Raw genomic sequence first — 15,870 nt, 5'->3', positions numbered from 1 at the left:
CATCAATGAGTATGCTAAGATTTTATCAATAGATTAGTTATGGAAGCATTCTACAAACATTTATAAAATCACAACAATTTATCAATCTAGACTAGGTCTATTGCATGCCCACTTGTTTTCTTGAATATGATGTTCAAAATTATAAAGCCAATCCATGGGCACTCTAACTAAGGAGAAAAAGAGAGTCGGAATTTGTCGAATTCTCTAAAGGTGTTTGTTAAAACTATCTATACTTGTAACAAACAAACATTAGAGATTAAGGTGAGCAAATCAAGCCAACTTCTACTAGTTTAGATCTACACACATTATTTCAAGTCCATATCAAATATCAAGCTCACACTTGTAGGGGCAAACCATAGCAAAGAACAATCAATTTGTAGATTTAAAGATATTTTTTCAAGTCAACTCCAAAAATCCATATCATTGGTGAAATGATTCCTAGCATATACACATCATTTTTCATCATTTGTTTTTTGAAGAAAAAGGGTTAAAAACTTATTAACCACAAAGAACAGATACAAAGAAACAAGATTAGAGGCCTTAGAAAAGGCAAACCATTAAACTGCCCTATCCTTGTCCATTAATTGATCTAATACACCAGAAAGATCCAAAGGCAAAGAACTCATGTCAACAATATTCCATCCCTCCAAACAATTAGACACCCACTTAGCCAAACAATTTGCTACGTCATTCCATTCCCTAGGAATATGAAAAAAGAGAGAGAATAAAAAACCCACTGAAACGGAGAATCTGAATCGGATTCACAGATAACCCTTCTGCTCTTTGTACCGCGTATCAATTAGCAAGGACTTCCATAAAGTTATTGGTGTGAAACTCTTTATACACTGGAAAAAAAAGAAATGAACATCTCCATAGTTTGTCTCGACCAATACCTCCTATCCCTACCAGACCAAGATTCCCAGGAGGAGGAGGGAGCCATCTACCATCTCTAGCAAATTATTATGTATCACATACAATTTATTTAAATCCCACAATTAATTTTAATATTTTTATTATCAATCTTAACTTGTTTAATCTAAATTAATTAAACTAAATTATTTTATATATAGGTGTTTCGCCCTCTACAATAGAACAAGTATTCAAGCATTCTTGTCTTGGAAATTGTACATAATAATACAATATGTCCTTTATTCTTATGATCCTTTTTTCCTTCTACCATGGTAAATGAAGTCTTTTACATAAGTTTTTAAATATCTATTAAAATGCATCTTTAAAAGTTACAAAATTAGAATTAGATCTATCGTAAATCTGTTGTATATTAATCTTTTGTATCAACATTTTGGATCCCACTCCATTATCCATTATTAAGACAGAAAAATTAGAATAAATTGTAAACCACTCTCCTTAAAAAAAATGGAGAAAGAAGGTAAGATGAAACAGAAATTGAGAAAAAGGAAATTAAGAAAAGTTCACCACACCTTCCCTCTCCATCTTTTTAATTATCTACAATCTATCTACATTTTTCCTCATCTAAAACATAGATAAAAATCTAATATTCCATAACAACCCAAAACAATTTTTATCATAAAATAGCCTTTTTGCTGATTATGTTCTAGCTGTTATTTTGATGTTTTGGGCTGTAGCTGCCTTTGTAATGGCCATGATGTTTTGCGTTGCAGCTGCCTTTGTATTGGTCATAATGTTTTGTGTTGCAGCTGCTTTTGTATTGGTCATGGTATTTTGTGTTGCAGCACTTTTAGCTACTGTTCTGCTTATTATAGCTCCAATTGACAATCTATTCAATATAAAAAACAATTCAAATAACTCAATATGTGTATGACAGCTCTGTTTTAAGTAAAGCTTATTTATAATGTTAACTTGTTTATTTCTTTTTAAACAATTAGGATATGGTGCCTTGATTAAGAGGATGTTAAGCAATACCCAGTTATAACAAAATTAATGAATTCCATTTCTAATTCTGTCAATGTTCTCTGTGAAGGGATTTGATTAATGCATGAACTTGGGTTCTCTTTCTAATATTGAAGATTGATTATACTTTTTTGCTAAGGAATTTGGTATGCTTAACCACAGATCTCAACACCAGGATAAAGAATTTATATACCCGCGGGGAAGAGTACATTTTGTAGTAAAGCTTCCTCTGTATTTCTGAGTATAATTGTAAATAACTTTTTTTATTATTAAAAACTAAATAGATGCATGTATTAACTAAGTATTATGAGGGAGACATTTTCTTCAAATAACATCATATTACTTGGATTAAAAGTCCTCAATCCCATATAAGTAGGGATGTTACATTATAGCTTTTCCCAACTCCCGGGAGAGCCATTTGACCATCTCTCACACAGAAGGGCTAGCTAGGTACGCCATTGTCTTCCAGACATTGGCTACAATACTTAGTACTATATTTGGAGGTCCCATATACTAATCTGCCACTGAAAATTAATATTATCAAAATCAGATTATAAGTAGCTAGTGCTGCTGAAAATTGGAAGGGAATTGAAGAATTCAAGGGCACTTGGGACCTCCCTGTTGGGTCTTCCAGTTATTGTAGCAGGGGCACACTTGTTTGTTTCCATAAGTTCCAGGAGGAACACACAGACACTTTGCACAGCATTTCTTGCAGAAAAACAAGCAGGGCTTTTTGTGAGAGGTTGCAGAGCACCTGTAAGAACACTTTGGGGCACAATCTGCATGCAAATCCAAATAAGCATCAAGAGAATGTTTATAAAACATGATCTGGAAGAAAACCAACAAAAGGGTTACACTTTTCAACAGGGACAAATAAAAAAAGTTTAAACAAACCTGCAGGGCGAAGGCTTCCTTGTCCGTAATTCTGAGTAGAATCAACAAAAAGTTTACAAAGGATCAGCATAACAGAAATAACTAAGAAATCAACAATTCATTAGAATTAGAAAGAGAACTAACTTTTGGTTTAAACAGTGCCTGTTTTTGGTTAGCATTGTTTCAGATCACACTCAGTTCCCAATAATGGACCAACCACTGAATATGAATATGATCCGAAACATTGATAACAATAGACACAGTTAAAACTAAAATCTAGTTCTCTTTTTAAAGATTAATAGTTTCCAACTGGGTAGCCACAAATGCTGAATCTAAGCTTGTTAAGCTGGGATCTATTTGTATGTTGGTCCAGACAAGATCAAATCCTGGTTAAGAAGCTCTCCTTGGACAAACAAAAGTTAAAATTGTGAAAGGAGGGAAGCCCAATGATTGAAAAGCACAAGAAAGTGAGTCAATAGCAGAAAAAGCTTACCCTCCTCAACTGTACCATGAAAAGGGACTCCTCGTTGCTATATTGCATATTTGCCTGCAAAATTCAGATGTCATACATATTACCATCCAATTCCCAAAATCAGGCTAAACAAACATTATTCCCATGAAAACTGCTCCCTATGACAGGGTACATGTTTCTCTAACCAATGTGCTATTACATGACAAGACTAGAAAAACCAACATGAGTTAAAGAGGAGAAAGGCATCACAGGATTGTGTCTTTTCAACAGGAAAACAAAAATGTGTCCCCTCTGACAGTACATCTTTCTGTAATCTAAATACTACCAAACTTTAGAAAATGAAACAATTTAGCATGCCCAAAAGAAAAAAATGAAAAAACCATCATTACTTATGAATACAAAACATCAATGTGGCTTTCTGGTTGATCAATTATGATCTAAAAAGAATCCCATTGTAGCATTGTGTGAGATCAGTCAAGAACAGGAAACAAAAAAAACTATAGTAGAATTGTCCTGATGGGTTTAAAGAGGAGAAAGGCACTACAGGATTGTGTTTGTTCAAATAGGAAAACAAAAAAGTGTTCCCTCTGACATTACATCTTTCTGTAATCTATATGCTATCAAATTTTAGAAAATGAAACAATTTAGCATGCCCAAAAGAAAAAAAGAAAAAAACCATCATGACATTTGAATACAAAACATCAATGTGGCTTTGTGGTTGATCAATTATGATCTAGAAAGAAAGAATCCCATTGTAGCATTCTGTGAGATCAGTCAAGAACAGCAAACAAAAAAAACTATTGTAGCATTGTACTGATGGATTCAGAGCTGCAATGTACCTCAATATTGCATACAAGGAAGCCCATCAGAGCAAAAAGAACAAAAGAAAATGATACAAGATGTGCCATTCTGGTTATGCAATACCAACAAGGAAGAGAAGACGTCTCGACGACTGAGTTAAGCTTGATGGGTGTGAGCTTAAGGGGAGCAAAGGACCAATTTATAGAGTGTGAGCATAAACTCAGCTCATTTCTTCAAGGACAATCAAGTATAGTGTTCTTCATTCGGTTGGAAACCGGAAAAAGGGCATTGTGGGGCTCAATTAAGAGGGTCCCACAAGACAAAAAGTTATAACTATACCTTTTGTTCATCAATATTTAGGTTAATGATATTGAAACTGAGGTCATATAAGGGGTCCACGGTTGAAAATGAGGCCGTGGGCCAAACAAACCATGTGCTTGCATTCTTATGCAAGACAAATGCCTAACAAAGAGAGGGAAAATCTACTTCACTAAGTCTTTTTTTGGTTTACACCGACTGCATGTGGTGCCATGTGCCTCCCATGAGAGGAGCTCAAATTTAGGATTCGGCATTACTTGTTTATCAATCTAATTATAGTAGAGTACCAAAGGCATACGATAGATACCTAACTACTCCACTTGCAAGAAAAACAACTCACAAGAGCAAATCTTTCGGCATATACAATCTTATAGTACCGCACAAATCCAATCAAATAGAAGTTTTCAGGTAAGATGGTTCTTTTCAACATTAAGAACATCACAAACTTGCCTCAACATTAAGAGCTTTATTTGTGAGCGTTAAAAGCTTTCTAAATAGATAATTTTGTATTTGAGAGTAGTAATTCAGATTTGGGTTAATGAATATATTATAAGAATTAAATTATGTAATTGAGTTATGTATTTATGATGTTATTAATGATATTTAAGGTGACTAGATAAGAAAGAGAATATAATTTTTTCCCATAATTTTTAAGTACATAAAGAATTGAAGTGAAATGAAAGATGGGAGTATAGATGTTAATTGAGGGTCATTTATATTTTATGTATTCAAACGTCTTTAATATATTTTTATATAAGATTAATTTTTATATAGGTGGTTTTGTGAATTAATAAAGAAGTTAAAAGAAAAATAAAGGTATACATATTGATTCAAATTATTTGTCTTATTATATTTAATCAGTTTGAATTCTCTTGTACTTATAATTGACTGCAAATTTGTATAGACCCTCTTCTTGAATCAGGGAGAAAATAATGGATAAAGATAAAGATAATGACATAAATGTCATTTCGAAGTCTAGTCGTTTGCAACTCATAATGCTCAAAACAAAAAAAATCAGTGATTAACATTAGACTTGTAGGTAAGTTCTTTATTGCTTAAGATGTTCATTTATAAACACTCATATTCATTTTTAGATTGAAGGTTTGTAAAAATTATCTTTTTATTTTGTTGGGGGAGGAGGAGAGTTTTACGTCAAACTTGAATCATTTTTACAATCTGATATGAAACATAAATCTGAGCTGAGAAGCATTGGTTGCACCAAAGCTCCCTCCCACTTAAATTTGATCTTATTTTATTACACTTTGAAGCAATTTAAACTCTATGCCCAACATAATCAAACATACCAACAAACTTTCCAATTAAACTACAAACTTCTAATTTATTTTATTACTGAAAACCAAAAACTCTTTTTTTTTTTAAATATCTATAATTCCAATCAATAGCACAAATTCAAAGAGCATTCCTTTTCCCAACATATTTCTTCACATGAAAGAATCTAAGGTTTCAAAAATTACCCATTTATGAAGTTAGAGAGCTTTCTTTTCCGAATAATTTTGTTTTGAAGACTGTTTACAAGATAAGATTTGTTTCATTAAAGTCACTAAAGTTTACATCTGTCAACGGCCAAGCTTTGGAATCCATTTTAAAGCTGAAAGGAGATTACAAACACCAGTTTATAAGTAGGGAAACCCTGTTCACATGAGAATACAACAGAGATATTTTGAGGAAGATACAACAGATCCATCCTAAATATTGCTGTTAAATCATTTCCAATAAATTTTATCTATATATGCCTTGGAATTTGATTGATATTAGATTCGTTTACGAGGTTAATGAATAATTAAAGAAAGCTAGGTAATGTTAAGGAGAGAGAATGAATGATCACAACGCATTCTTCATCCTTTTGGTTTCTTTGATCTTTTCCTATATTTAATATCCATGGAAAATCAGTCAGTCCTTAAAAGCATTTGGAGTGTCTCCTTCTCTACACATGTACTTGTGTATTGACTGATATGATAAGGGCTCAATTTGTAGGTACTATGCCTCTTTTCACTCAATTCTGATTTAATGCGTTGAAAAAGAGGTTTTAAATTAGATGTTGAACGTCCTTTTTGTGAAAAATCACCCTAGTTTTCTGACAATAAATTCTCAGCTTTTTAAAATAAAATCTTCCACGTTGGCAAATTAAATTTTACAACAATTAACAAGAGGTCTTGCATAGGAAAATAAACTTTTATGGGTTTACTTTAAGTTAATCAAATAAAATGTGTATAAATAAGTCTATTAATTCTAAAGTTGTCTCAGATTTGAATATTGAGTTAATAATTAAAATGTGGTAAATATATATGTATTTATTTTGACAATTAAAGAATGTAATTAGTTTAGTTAACGAGTTGAATTTGATAAAATTTTAGGATGAGGAATACTAGATTATAGACTAGAAAATGTCTTATGACTATAGTATTTGGTTGGTTCTGTGTAAAGAAGATGTTGACAATATATAACTATCTTTTTATCGTGACGTTTCCTTGTGTTCACCTGTTCATATCATGTATTCTAAACAACTATATTCTTTATTTTGCCTAGTAATACTTGACTTCTCCATCTTCTATTATATGATGGATTAGTGGTACTTATAAATGCCTTTGTGGGGTTATTGGTATGTTAAAAGAGAGCACGTTCTCCTAGGTCAACTTGTTAATGTTCCCAACTGATTGCTTGATTATCACTATAAAGTAGCTATCTTCAATGATTAAGACTCTCAAATTAGTGGCCAATGAACAAGAGACAATGGCTTGATCTCCTCTACACTTTAGGCTTTGCTAGACCTATGGGGGTATTCCCTTACTTCAATATCTAAAATATCTATATTTGCAAATTGAGATATTATTTTGAGACAATTGGTTCTCACTTTTGCATTAGCATCTGAATGAATTATATCTTAGATCAGCTAAATCCTTAATATCTCACCTCTATTCAACACTTTGAGAACACAAAATAACATACAAACATAAAACATAAAGTAAAAGATTTCTTCTCTGATTTTAGGGTTTTACAGTCTAGTTTTGAACCAAAATAGTATTCTTAGATTGGTGCCTATCTAGGGCAATATCTAGTCAAACCCTACATGCAAATTCTTTCTCCATGACAACCAAATTTCACATTCAGAGGTCTGATAAAGAATATAACATTGCATTACAACAATATGTCCAAGAAAAGGGTATTATTTGCAACTCTTCTTAATAATCCTCCAACATAACACACATTCCCCCATATCTCATTCAAAGAATTTTAATCTTTTACTTGAATAGGAGTAAATCAAATATACCATATAACAAATGTATGCTAATAAGTGTAGAAACCCTTAGTATCTTCACTTATGTAAGGAAAGTGATCACACTCAATCACACAACAAGTGTTTTTTAAAGCTAGTTAACCTAAATAGAAAATTACCACATAAAATGCAAATAATTCACATGCAAAACATTGTTGGCCATTTGGATGAATTGATTATGTGTTGCATTGATGTTTTGTCATTGATGTCAACACTAGTTGTTTGGATGCTTTATCGACACCCTTCTGGTCCCAATAGGTTGAGTAGTTTCTGGTTAGTTTGGATCCGGTAGGCTTCGGTATGGTTTGGTTATGGAATTGTCTTATTCATGATACTCATGTTCATATTCAGTCAGTTGGTTTTGGTCCGGTGATCAGATGCTATCATGTTTGCTTGGAAGCTTGGCTTGTGGTTCCGATGAGGGTTTCACTGGGAGAGCTTTTGATGAAGATCTTTGATGATATGCATAAGTGGTGTTGGTGCAACTTCTAGTGGAGTTTCAGGATGTTGTTGGTGATCATGTTCAAGACTTGGCGAATGGAGATCATTGCTTTAGCGTGTGGACCTATATTGGGTCCCGATTGATCTAAGTTATGGACCAGTTTAATGAAACGTGTGGATTGGACCTCTCGATGTGTTTTCGGAATGTCTTATGTGTTGGATATTATTTTTTTGGTCTATGGCTGACATATTTTGTAATTATGTAATTGGTTTATTGTCTGGTGGCCGAACTGATTAGTTATGGTCAAGGGTTTGTATATATATGATGTAAGATCTCATTGTAGATCATCATGGGAATGGGAAATGGATATGTAATGTACGAATACTATAATATCATTCAGGCAAAGGATTTGGTCGATCATTAGAGATCGAATGGGGTTTATGTAAGAGGATTTAGTCCTCCGGTATTGAGCTTAACCGGAACTGTACTCAGGCATAGGATGCTATCTTTGTAGTTCAACACTTCTTCTAGATTGTAGTTTGGATTTCTATGTAGTCAGTGAGACTCCTTTTGTGATGAGCAGTGCACTCTAGGTTGTTGGCCTTCCTGCAAGTGTAGGCCCCTCAATTGTAATTCACATACTTACTGCAGAAGTATTATCTAACTGTGGGTAGGCTTCCCATCATGGTTTTTCCCTTTATAGGATTTTCCATGTATAAATCTTGGTGTCATGTGGATGGTATTTATTCTCTGATTAGTGTTTATGCTTAATTGGTTTAACTGCTATTTCAGTATTTGGTTTAAGCATTCTGGTATTAATGTTTTGGGTTCCGGTATTAAAGTTTTAATTGCTTAAGGTTCTGACAATCTGTGACAACTGATTCACACACCCCCCCCCTCTCAGTTGTCTTCTGATTATTTGAATTGTCTAACAAATATAGCGTGTAACTCTGAATTCCACTTCTCTTATTGAATATTCTTCATAATTCCAAAACTTTAGACTACATATGATTTGATTACTGTATGACTTAGATATTCAAAATAGTTCAGATCCTTACTAAACCAAAAGTTTCGTAGTGTCCCTCCCTTATTTATCTTTTCCTTTTGTGCTTCGATAGACTATTTTGTCATAGCATAGACTATTTTGTGATGCTTGGATTAGACTATTGTGGATTTATATGTGATTTAGATGCTTAATTATGGATATTAGACATATTATATTGTAGTTGATACTATTATTCCATGTGGATGATGACATTATGGATCTCTATATGGGTTATTATGATGATAAGCGCTCATTTGATGACTTATATGTATCTCTTTCTATGTGTTGTTTATACTCTTTTATGATGATTTGAGGATATTTTATGATGTGCTAACCCTATTTCATGATGCAAGGTTGATTATCATATTATTTGATTGTTTGCAAGTGTCTTCTATTGTCTTTGTGATAGGGATGATGTCACATCACTCATTACGAGTGAGATGTGCCATTGCGATTCTCTATCACTTGCCTGTATTATATATTGTATATGTTGTATTGTGGCTTTGTGGATGCATGATTTGCAAGTACCAGACGTCGACTCCACCTGGCTTCACAGGTCTGAGCGTGTCTTATCCCAATGGCAAGTTGATCGAAGATGACCTAAAATCTCACTCTACACTCTAGGTTTAAGATCGATTATCCTCGTCAGTTCTTGTGTGAGTTGTAGTTCAGTGTTGGTGATCTCTTGAGTTGTCTCTTGTAGGTGTGCTTGGAGTATTGTATGTATTGATTGGTTTAATTATTAATTAATTAAGTAATTTATATAGTTTAACAATGTTAAATTAAATTAATATATTATATTGTTTATAATAATAAAAGAAATAAAATATAGTTGGCAATAATGAAATAGATAAATATTTGGTAAATGATTTTATAGCCTTTGATTATTTATTGTAGTTTTAATCTATTTATGGCCCTTGGTTTATTGTATTTAATTATTTGTTGGGGTTTATAGTTAATGGTTCCCATGAGTATTGTTTTATTGGTTGATATATTATTTACCCTTTTGGGTTGATTTAGTATTATTCTACCTACCTTTTGTGTGAATGGTTGAGTTGTTGGGAAAGTAAAATTAACTATTATTTTATTTATATTTACCTCGGTTTTTGGTATGGGCTGGTAAGAAATATTAATTTTGTCCATTATTTTGATTGACCGACATGTTCTATGGTTTTGGCCTTGTTTTCTATTTATTTGCTTTCTTGTGATTTTATGGGGGTTGGCTTCTCAGACGTACTTTCTCGAGTTTGATTTTTGGATTGCTTGTTGGAGTTGCATCGCTTGGGCTTGTTTGGATTTCAATCTTCTTCATCAATTTTTCATTTAGCATTTACCAGGTTGGGGGATTCTTTCTCTTGCATTTTCAGTTTTGAAAAGATTGGTTTCTCTATGTATTCTCAGGTGCTTGAGAAATAATATTTTATTTATATGGTTTAATATAGTTGTACAGTTGATTCATGAGATTATTATAAAGTTAAAACTTTAGTTTGGGGAGAATATGTTTTACTGTGAATCTGGTTATGGTCGTGTATGGCCGACACTGCAAATGTTGTGTATTATTGGCTTGCTATGTAGTAATTGTTCTGTTGATAAGGGTTCAAGTTTATTGTTATGTCCTTGTTGTATGCTAGAAGGGAGTGGTTTTAATCTTTGTGTATTTTTCATGCCCGGGCTTTACCAATAGTTAAATGTTTCAGAGTCGTGTATGTGCCTATATGTTTATTATCAAGCTTGGGACTCTATTCTAGAGTTTTGTATTGCGTTCACGTTCCTCTTGATTATATTTTTGAGTCTTTTGGTTAAACCTTTGAATTTATTTTATCCCCTTAAGTTTATTGTTTCCGCCTGAGTTTTAGAGCACTTGCACTATATCTACATATGCATTGTTTCCCTTCTTATTTGTGCTATTTTCCTTGTTATATAAATCATTTCTTTTATTAAATGTGCTATTATAATCATCAAATGTGTTGGCTTAGAGCAAATGCACTATTAGCCTATGTATATGCGAGATAGAACCAAATATAAGTGTTGCAAGACATAGTATATGCATTATACAAACTTGTATATGCACTATCAATCATGATAAATGTGTTGCTCTATTAGGTAAAAGCGTTGTTCTAGTATTTTTTGTATTTTGAGTCTTTTTCCAAATTTTTTGAGTTTAGTTTGGGTTTTTCCGTTTGTCAGTCATTTCCAGATGTTGTGTTGTGTTTTCTGAATACACTAGGATGTCTGAAGTAATTTTTTGATGAGTTATTTGATCATTTGCATTGTGACAAGAGGATTAATGCCTTGCTATGATGATGAATTCTTTCTTTATGGTGTTGTGTGGTCTATGTGGAATATGTGGAATATGTTATTGGTTCATGTGCATTTATGATATTCTATCTTAGTTAGCTGAATAGTGTTTTGAGAGATTCCTTGTTTTATTTCATGTGTTGTTAAGGCCTAGGTGCATGATTAGGGGGAGTGGGCTTTCATGAGTTTGTAGAGGTCACAAGGAATGGACTGCCAGGATTCTTGATTAATAGAGTCGGGGTCTAGACCATTTGGATAGCTCATTGGAGGTTTTACATTGTAATTTGACAATTGATAACATAATAATTAATTTTAGGTGGGTTGGGTAGAGTAACTCATCTAAGCAAGATAATAAATGAGTTTTGCTATACCCATCTCATGGATCAGAGACAAGAGTGAGGTGGTAGATCTGGTAACTGGGTAAACTGTACTACCTTGACTTCCTCAAAGGTTGAGATAGTTCTACATGTGTATCATATGTGGTAGCATGTGATGACACTCTTTCCCTACATGTTGGTCCTAGTTCCCTAATGTCTTGATGTCGAGTCACCTCTGGAGGTTTCTTGGTTGTTGGTATGTTTTCCTTGGTTTGAGTTAGAGATGTTTCCTCTTTGGTTCATAGGTATCAACTTAGATCTAGAGTGTGTGTGGGATCTTGTGCCATCTCCTGGCACCGGGGGTGGTTCCTTTGGTTCCACACAATCAGGTGGTTGGTGCCTTTCTTCCATTGGGATGTTCTTCAATGGATGGTTTTCTTGGATTCTTTGCATGGATATGGATCGCTTATCTCTTTAGCTCGTAGATGGATATTTGTAGCATCTTATTGATATTGATTCATTAGACATGTATATGTAATTTTATTTGAGAGCTATGCTCATTGTTGTAAAGGACATCATACTCATGTATCTAGTAGATGTTACTAGGGAAAATGATGTATCATGTGTATCTTGAGTATGTTTAATAATGAGATTGATGGGTATTAAATCTATGGATGTGTACTTAGTACTATGCTTGAGATGATGTAATTAGTTCATATTGCTATGGCTATTAATGTAGTAATTGGTATTGAAATGTTTATTTGATGTTTAAGGAAATGATTGGTTGGGTTTAGGAACATTTGGTATTGGTGCTTAAAAATGAACTTAATGGGATGGTTAGAGCATTCATTAATGGGTGTAATTAATCTATGTTAAAGTGATGGATCGTTTGTGTATGTATGTATAGATAGATGGATAGCATGATTAGTGTGCACTTGGTTAATGGAAGTTTATATGATATCATGTTAGGAATGGATGCTCTTGGTTAGGATTTGTTAAGAGTGTAGTTAAAGTAGTGGCGTTGAGATACCCTAGGGAAGGTAGATGATAATGTGTTTTATTTCCGCTTGTGTATCATGATTTGTGTATTATGTCTATGATGAGTAATTGTATTCTCTGATGAATGCATATGAGTAATTGATTATATATGTTGCATTAGCTTATGTGATTTTTTTATAAAAAATTGTTATCTCCATTTTTTATATAGTTAGTGTATTTCTCTAGGGTATTTTGGTGGGCATTACATTTTGGTTTCAGAGCTCATGTTCATACACTGGATACTCTGATTTCACATGAGCCCATTGTGTGTGATAGCACTTTAGCATGGGCCGGCCCAACGGTTTATCTCTGCTCATTGTTTCTTGCATTTGTTGCCCTATATTTCATAGCTTATAGTTCCTTTGCGTCTTGATTAGACAAGATGCCTACTAGAGGTAGAGGTCGTGGTCATGGTGGTTGTATGGGTACTCGAAGGAATCCTCAGCCCAAGGTTTCTGAAGAGTCACACCATGAGGAACAACAACATGAACAATAGGTAGAAGGAGTGTAAGTTGGTGATGCGATTCCACAATTGGTTGATGTGCTTTAGGGGCTTCTTGATCGGCTTGGTCCGCGATAGGGGGAGAATTAGCAAGAAGTATCTCATCATGCTAGTCATCAGGATGGAGAAGTAGAGAAGGAGTGAGTGAGGAAACATTCACGTTCACCTTGGAGGAGAGTTGATGCAGTACCTAATCAGGATGTCGCTACAATAGGTCATATGAGGGATCTCATGAAGACTCACCCTCCTACTTTTGATGGCTTAGGCAGTGGTATGGAGGCAAAGACTTGATACTAGACTTGGGTAGGTGTTTTGTTGTGCACCCGTGTAGCAGTAACACTAAGACAAGGTGTGTGATTATGCATCTTCGTGATTTTGCGATGACATGGTAGCATACAGAGGAGCAGAAGCTGCATCTAGACATTGCGATAGTTTCATGAGACTTATTTCTTGAATGGTTTTATGCTCGATTCCTTTCAGAGCATTGGAGGCAAAGAAAGGCCAATGAGTTTCACGATTTGAGACAGAGTAAGGTATGACAATTAAGTAGTACAAGTGTAGGTTCTTTGAGCTCAGAAAATATGCTGGGATAGTGGATGATGAGGTGATGTTGATTAAACACTTTGTGAGGGGTCTTAATGATAATATCAGTGGTGAGGTTCGGATGCACGAACCTAAGACTTTGGAGGCAGTTGTAGAGAAGGAACAGATAGCATAGGAGAATCTTTCTTTAGCTTCAGGTGGTGTGATAGGTGGACAGACAATTAGTGCTCCAGTTTCAGGATTGGTTGCAAGAGGTGTGTAGTCGCAAGTATCAGGATTTGCTAGGAGTAATCCTCCATCATCTAAGGGTGAACACCATCAATAGAAGGAGATCTCTCAGGGCCAGAATTCTTCCCGCAGACATAGATCATAGACATATAGAGAGTGTAGCAGGCAGTGTGCTATTGATTTTCATGCTAATCGACCAACGCAAAGTTCTCAACAAAACTCTAGTGGAGGTAGTTTTCAGGAGCATAGTGCACCTTCAGTCATTCATGGTTTTACCAGAGGGAGTTGTTTCACTCATGGTTAGTAGGGATATTACATGAGAGATTGTTCTCAACAACCTACTCAGATGTTAGTACAGAGTCCAGCTGCATCAGAACCCACTGTTGGTGATGCAGGTAGATCTCATTGCATATTTGTAGTAGCAGATGACCATTAGGATGTGCGTAAGAGTTTAGCAGTCGAGGCTTCACTTCGTGGCAGAGCAACTTTCTTTAGTGATCGTGCACGTCCTACAACATTTGGAGTTGATCCTTAAGGTTCACTACATGGCGATGGTAAGGGCCCAATGGATCCTTAGTAATGTTTCTTCAGTGTTTGGAAGGATGCAGTGTGTTTTGGAGAGAGTTATTTCCCTACTTGTTTCAGGCTTACAGGAGTAAGCCTACAATAAGGGGGGGGGGGAGGATGTAGTGTCCCTCCTTGATTTATCTTTTCCTTTTGTGCTTTAATAAACTATTTTGTCATAGCATAGACTATTTTGTGATGCTTGGATTAGACTATTGTGAATTTATATGTGGTTTAGATGCTTAATTATTGATATTGGATATACCATATTGCATTTGATACTATTATTCCATGTGGATGATGACATTATGGATTGTTATATGGGTTATTATGATGATAGGTGCTCATTTGATGACTTATATGTATCTCTTTATATGTGTTATTTATACTTTTTTACGATGATTTGAGGATATTTTATGATGTGCTAACACTATTTCATGATGCGAGGTTAATTATGATATTGTTGTATTGTTTGCAAGTGTCTTCTATTATCTCTGTGATAGGGACAATGTCACATCATTCATTGCGAGCGGGATATGCCATTGTGATTCTCTATCACTTGCATGTATTATATATTGTATATGTTGTATCGTGGCTTTGTGGATGCAAGATTTGCAGGTACCACATATCGACTCCACCTGGCTTCACAGGTCTGAGCGTGTTTTATCCCAATGGCAAGTTGATCGAAGATGACATAAAATCTCACTCTACACTCTAGGTTTAAGATTGATTATATTTATCAGTTCTTGTGCGAGTTGTAGTTCAATGTTGAGTTATATCTTGAGTTGTCTCATGTAGGTGTGCTTGGACTGTTGTATGTATGATTAGTTTAATTATTAATTAACTAAGTAATTTATATAGTGTGTAGGGGAAAAACGAGACCGGGTGACTAGGACCTAATCCCACTTTTGCCAACACATTAGGACTATGAAAGAGTCTAGGGAGATAGCTCACTTTGGCTACTTCTTGTGAGAAAGAGAGAGCCAAGGATTATCTCTTAGGGTTTCTATTCCTCTTGTTGTATGTGGAGATAAGATGTGAAAGATTGATCAACTATACTAGGAGATGAACAATGAAGCATATATGAACTGAAATTGTATACACTTGTAGATCTGATACTGAAATACTGAAAGCAGAGAAGGGGGGAATTTGAATGTGTAACTGGTGTTGAAAAATGAGCCAAATTGACTGGGACAGGGTTGCCATGCCCCTATCTTGTTTTGTCTGATAGAGAGCTGCAACTG

General features: G+C 34.5%; 1 protein-coding gene across 1 annotated transcript; it reads right to left on the bottom strand.

Annotated features, from left to right (window-relative positions):
- Positions 1-2,208: 2,208 nt before the first annotated feature.
- LOC131050935 (protein RSI-1) lies at positions 2,209-4,226 on the bottom strand. Its single transcript, XM_057985254.2, has 4 exons — positions 4,075-4,226; positions 3,257-3,310; positions 2,785-2,815; positions 2,209-2,669 (listed from the first exon to the last, which is right to left on the bottom strand). The coding sequence occupies exons 1-4, from the start codon at positions 4,141-4,143 to the stop codon at positions 2,488-2,490; spliced, it is 336 nt and encodes a 111-aa protein (XP_057841237.1). The 5' UTR covers positions 4,144-4,226; the 3' UTR covers positions 2,209-2,487.
- Positions 4,227-15,870: the final 11,644 nt, after the last annotated feature.

The sequence above is a fragment of the Cryptomeria japonica genome, chromosome 3 (genome assembly GCF_030272615.1).
Source record: "Cryptomeria japonica chromosome 3, Sugi_1.0, whole genome shotgun sequence".
NCBI classification, from domain to species: domain Eukaryota; kingdom Viridiplantae; phylum Streptophyta; class Pinopsida; order Cupressales; family Cupressaceae; genus Cryptomeria; species Cryptomeria japonica.
The sequence above is the reverse complement of the archived record's forward strand: the minus strand, read 5'-3'. Positions and strand labels throughout refer to the sequence as shown.

Excerpts from the sequence above, each read along its gene's own strand:
- LOC131050935 (XM_057985254.2), bottom strand. The coding sequence starts at position 4,143 with ATGGCACATCTTGTATCATTTTCTTTTGTTCTTTTTGCTCTGATGGGC. Across the intron at positions 3,311-4,074 it reads TCCTTGTATGCAATATTGAG|GCAAATATGCAATATAGCAA; the intron begins GTACATTGCAGC and ends TGAATTTTGCAG. Across the intron at positions 2,816-3,256 it reads TCATGGTACAGTTGAGGAGG|AATTACGGACAAGGAAGCCT; the intron begins GTAAGCTTTTTC and ends GATTCTACTCAG.